Raw genomic sequence first — 5,284 nt, 5'->3', positions numbered from 1 at the left:
CTCACTCACTCTCACACTCACTCACTCTCACTCACTCACTCACTCACTCACTCACTCACTCACTCACTCTCACTCCCTCTCACTCACTCTCACACTCTCACTCTCACACTCACACTCACTCTCACACACACACTCACTCACTCACTCACTCACTCTCACACTCACTCACTCTCACTCACTCTCACACTCACTCACTCTCACTCACTCTCACACTCACTCACTCTCACTCACTCACTCACTCACTCACTCTCACACTCACTCTCACACACACACACACACTCACTCACGCACTCACTCGCTCTCACACTCACTCTCACTCTCACACTCACTCACTCTCACTCACTCACTCACTCACTCACTCTCACACTCACTCTCACACACACACACACACTCACTCACGCACTCACTCGCTCTCACACTCACTCTCACTCTCACACTCACTCACTCTCACTCACTCACTCACTCACTCACTCTCACACTCACTCTCACACACACACACACACTCACTCACGCACTCACTCGCTCTCACACTCACTCTCACTCTCACACTCACTCACTCTCACTCACTCACTCACTCACTCACTCTCACACTCACTCTCACACACACACACACACTCACTCACGCACTCACTCGCTCTCACACTCACTCTCACTCTCACACTCACTCACTCTCACTCACTCACTCACTCACTCACTCTCACACTCACTCTCACACACACACACACACTCACTCACGCACTCACTCGCTCTCACACTCACTCTCACTCTCACACTCACTCACTCTCACTCACTCACTCACTCACTCACTCACACACTCACTCACAATTTCTTTAATAAAAATGTATTATAAAAAGTCATAGCAAGGAGTTCTGATCATCATAGAAGTACTACAAAAATGCCATAAATGAAGAAATATTTTTTGAGAGATTTATAATAAAAACACAATTAGACAAAACGTAATTAGATCAACATAATTACATAAAAATAATATATGGAAAATATTATATATAAAAGAATTTCTAAATAATTGAATCATAAACTGAAAATTAAACATAATACTCTACAAGTAAAAATAAATCTAAGTAAATAAATCTAAAATACATTTTAAATAAATAAATAAATGTGAGGTTTATAATCTCACAAAACAAGTCTTCAATTCAGAAGGATGTTGAGAGAATTCTTCAGAAGCGCAGCACACAGATCCTGATTAAGGACAGGATTTTTCCCGTCTTTCCCTCTGTCCGGTTTTATGTAAGCGGCACATAATGATTTTCTCTGATCTGAAGTGCTTAGAGCAGCTAAACGCCGTGAGTGTTTCTGGAGCGGAAAAACAAAATCAATAAGAGGTTTTCTGTCGCTCTCGTCTGAACCGGCTGCATTCAGATCCTTTTCAAAGAACGGCGTCTTTTAATTACAGCAGCGTCTGGTTTTCCATTCTGATCAACACATGCGAGACGTGGATCTCACCTCGTCCGGCTCCAGCGGCTCGATCATGGGTGCTTCGTCCAGACGTGGAGACCGCAGCGGAGACGAGGACAGACGCTTCTCCCACTCGGTCAGCCCCGTGCGCTCCGGTCCTCCCTCCAGGAACGTGCGCTTCAGCTCGCTGATGTTGGTCTGATGCTTCAGCAGCTCGTCTGGCGTTTGCTCGATCTCCTGAACAAACACAACAAGTCAAGTCACCTGTGTTTATATAGCGCTTATAACAATACAGATTGTGTCAAAGCAGCTTTACAGTATTAAATAAGAAAATAGTGTGTAATAATGCAGAAGGATAATAGTAAACTCAATTTTCAGTTAAAGGCAGTTCATTGAATAGTATCTGTGCAATCAAGTCGATGATATCGCTGGATAATAAGAGTACTGAATACTGAATACAGACTCTGGTGCTGCTCGTGTGGTTTTTGTTTCAATTAAATTAATGACCATATTTTAGTTCATATTGTTGCACTTGCACATTTTATTGTAGGTAAATTATATTTGTGACCCTGGACCACAAAACCAGTCATAAGGCTGAATAAATAATCTTTCCATTGATGTATGGTTTGTTAGGAGAGGACAATATTTGAAAATCTGGAATCTGAGGGTGCAAAAAAATCTAAATATTGAGAAAATCATCTTTAAAGTTGTCCAAATGAAGTTCTTAGCAATGCATATTACTAATCAAACATTACGTTTTGATATATTTACGGTAGGACATTTACTAAATATCTTCATGGAACATGATCTTTACTTAATATCCTAATGATTTTTGGCATAAAAGAAAAATTTATAATTGTGACCCATGCAATGTATTGTTGGCTATTGCTACAAATATCCCCCAGCGACTCAACACTGCTTTTGTGCTACAGGGTCACAAATATGGAATAGTTATGAGAAAAACAGCCAGAGACTCACTATGCCTTGACATAAAAGAAAAATTTATAATTGTGACCCATGCAATGTATTGTTGGCTATTGCTACAAATATCCCCCAGCGACTTAACACTGCTTCTGTGCTGCAGGGTCACAAATATGGAATAGTTATGAGAAAAACAGCCAGAGACTCACTATGCCTTGGAAACAATCCAACCAAGGTGCACAGACCAAAAAAGGTTCCCCAAAATACTAGAAAAAAGTCTGTTTGCCTTGTTGCCTTGTCTTTTTCAGTAAATTGCTTACACTGCTTTCATCTCGCTTGTGACTTTTAGATTTTTGAGAGTGTGTGGACTTTTTTCTAGTATTTTAGATTTTGGAATAGTTATGATCCATTTATTACCTGTTTTTTAGAAGACCTGAAAATTAGATTTTCAACTTAAGTCTGTGCTTCAAAGCATTCAGAATTGACGACAGTTCAAGTTTGATCTCTTTTTAAAGAAGACACTTGGCAGATTATTGCTGAAGTGAAAAAATGTACAACATTCTAAAAAAAGTTACAAAAGTTTATTATCAAGAGAAATGCACTAAAATGCAATTTTACAATTTTCTATGACGTATTTTTTCAAAACATGTTTTACTTTAAAACTGTGAGAAAATCAAAGGCATAAATCTAAACAAGTTGTGTTCCAAATTTGAGGTTGACATCACAAAAAAATGAGCTTTCAGTCAAATTTTGTTTGGGCGCAGTACCAAACGCTTACACTTCTCATTCGTTTCCAATGCGATCATTTTTGACCGCGAACAGTACAAGTACATCTATTTCAGGACCCTTTCACCTTTTCAAATCCTGTCCATTACTTTTGTTGGTGTTCACATTGCACGTGCCAAAAACTTTACCAACTTTCGTACCATTCCAAATGAAGTAAAAAAAAAAAACAATTCTAAAAAAACTTCTGTAAAAGGTTCTGAAAAACAGACTCTCTCCTTTAATTTGCATTGTATGGAAACAATTAACTGACATGCATAAAACACACACGCTCTCTGTTCAACTGCACACGCACTGCAAACACAGAGAGCCAATCACACAAGGTATAAAATTCATTTTCAGTGAGTAAATCAGCTTCACTGCCGCTGCAAACACACACATAAATCACAGACATGAACACAGCTGCAGCAGTATCAAGTTAAAACACATCCATTCCTTACCAACCTCTAACATCAGCTTACTGTGTCTCACAAACACATTCTCTCCTTTAATTCGCCTTATGAAACTGGGCTGAAGGAAACACAGATCCATTCATTCACACCAGCAGCAACACACACATCTCACACTCTCTCAGTGTCTGTCAGTAAACACTCAGACACACATATATGATTCAACACTATACAGATTAAAAACAAGACACGAGGAATGAGAGATTGAGTTATATTGCGAACATATATCACACACAGTGACTGTATTCACTCTATAGACAGATTCAGATCACTGGACAATCAGAAGTTTTTCAGGACTACAGTGAAAAAAGGTTGTAATTATACATTTTTTATAAGTAATTTTTTTAATAAATATTGTATATACAGTATTTATTTCTATAAATTATAATTACTATTATTAATAAAATATTATTATTAAAATTATTTTTTAATAAAAAGGTTAATAAAAGTATTTTTAGATTATTGGAGCACATTTTACATGAAAATAACATTAATAAAATTCACATTTAATTCAGTGTGTTGCTGGCTGATTCTTTGTAATTCTTTGTGAAATTTACTAGTTATTTCTGAGTGAAAATTGTTTTTACACCATTTTTTAAAATCAGTGTACACTAAATAATTTGGTGTGGAGTTATTTTTAAAACAATTTTCACTCAGAAATAACTAGTAAATTTCACAAATACTTACAAATAAACGGCAAGTACCGAAGTAGAAAGGCTAAAACAGTGTTTTCTTTTAAAACATACTCTAATAATCTTTCTTTACAACTTTGAAAAATCATATTTACAGAGTATAAGTGTTTTAATATGCAAGTACAGACTGTTGAATCTTACCTGCGTCTTTGCTTCAGATTCGTCCTCCTGATCCGACTGCACAAAAGACACAAAAACATGTGAAATTATGACACGAGAGTAAACGCTGATATGAAGGAATGAGACGCTTGGGATCAACAGGAGGCTGAACTCATTAACATCACAGGCTTAATGTTTCCATCTCTAGAAGAACAATTATGACAAAACATGTGAAATTATGACACGAGAGTAAACGCTGATATGAAGGAATGAGACGCTTGGGATCAACAGGAGGCTAAACTCATTAACATCACAGGCTTAATGTTTCCATCTCTAGAAGAACAATTATGATTATTAGTCATTATCAGATTAAAGTTTAATAAGAACATCAACAGCCCTGCCGTATCTTAATGAGCAATCTAATTACTGCAATCGCTCATTGCATTCTTGTTTTTCTGCTTGATTTTCTGACGTCACAGATCTGATCACGTCTGTCATTATTCAGTTTTTTACTGAAAAATCTGAAGAGAGCTCAGATCACAAACCTCGGTGGCCGTTAAATCTCCATCGATAGCAGTGTCTGTGAGATCAGTCTGATCCAACGAAAGCATGAACAGACAGAGAAGCAGAACTGTTAGTTAGGGTTTGTTTACCCGTGTGTCCTGTCGGGCCGGTGTCTGTGGGTTAGTTACTGCTAGTTAGGGTTTGTTTACCCATGTGTCCTGTCGGGCCGGGGTCTGTGGGTTAGTTAGTGTTAGTTAGGGTTTGTTTACCCATGTGTCCTGTCGGGCCGGTATCTGTGGGTTAGTTAGTGTTAGTTTACCCATGTGTCCTGTCGGGCCGGTGTCGGTGGGTTAGTCAGGGTTAGTTTACCCATGTGTCCTGTCGGGCCGGTGTCGGTGGGTTAGTTAGTGTTAGTTA

The 5,284-nt window shown here is 38.1% G+C and overlaps 1 protein-coding gene across 3 annotated transcripts in view; it reads right to left on the bottom strand.

The window, feature by feature from the left end:
* LOC107571753 (band 4.1-like protein 3) overlaps positions 1-5,284 on the bottom strand; it is a 36,306-nt gene that overhangs the window by 12,092 nt on the left and 18,930 nt on the right. For all 3 annotated transcript variants that reach the window (XM_016258112.1, XM_016258114.1, XM_016258113.1), the window contains 3 exons: positions 4,909-4,956; positions 4,406-4,441; positions 1,468-1,656 (listed from right to left, as the gene is read on the bottom strand). In XM_016258112.1, the coding sequence (XP_016113598.1) occupies positions 1,468-1,656; positions 4,406-4,441; positions 4,909-4,956 (273 nt within the window). The remainder of the gene's footprint in view (positions 1-1,467; positions 1,657-4,405; positions 4,442-4,908; positions 4,957-5,284) is intronic.

The sequence above is a fragment of the Sinocyclocheilus grahami genome, unplaced genomic scaffold, assembly GCF_001515645.1.
Source record: "Sinocyclocheilus grahami isolate Dianchi unplaced genomic scaffold, SAMN03320097.WGS_v1.1 scaffold1646.1, whole genome shotgun sequence".
Taxonomy (NCBI): domain Eukaryota; kingdom Metazoa; phylum Chordata; class Actinopteri; order Cypriniformes; family Cyprinidae; genus Sinocyclocheilus; species Sinocyclocheilus grahami.
The sequence above is the reverse complement of the archived record's forward strand: the minus strand, read 5'-3'. Positions and strand labels throughout refer to the sequence as shown.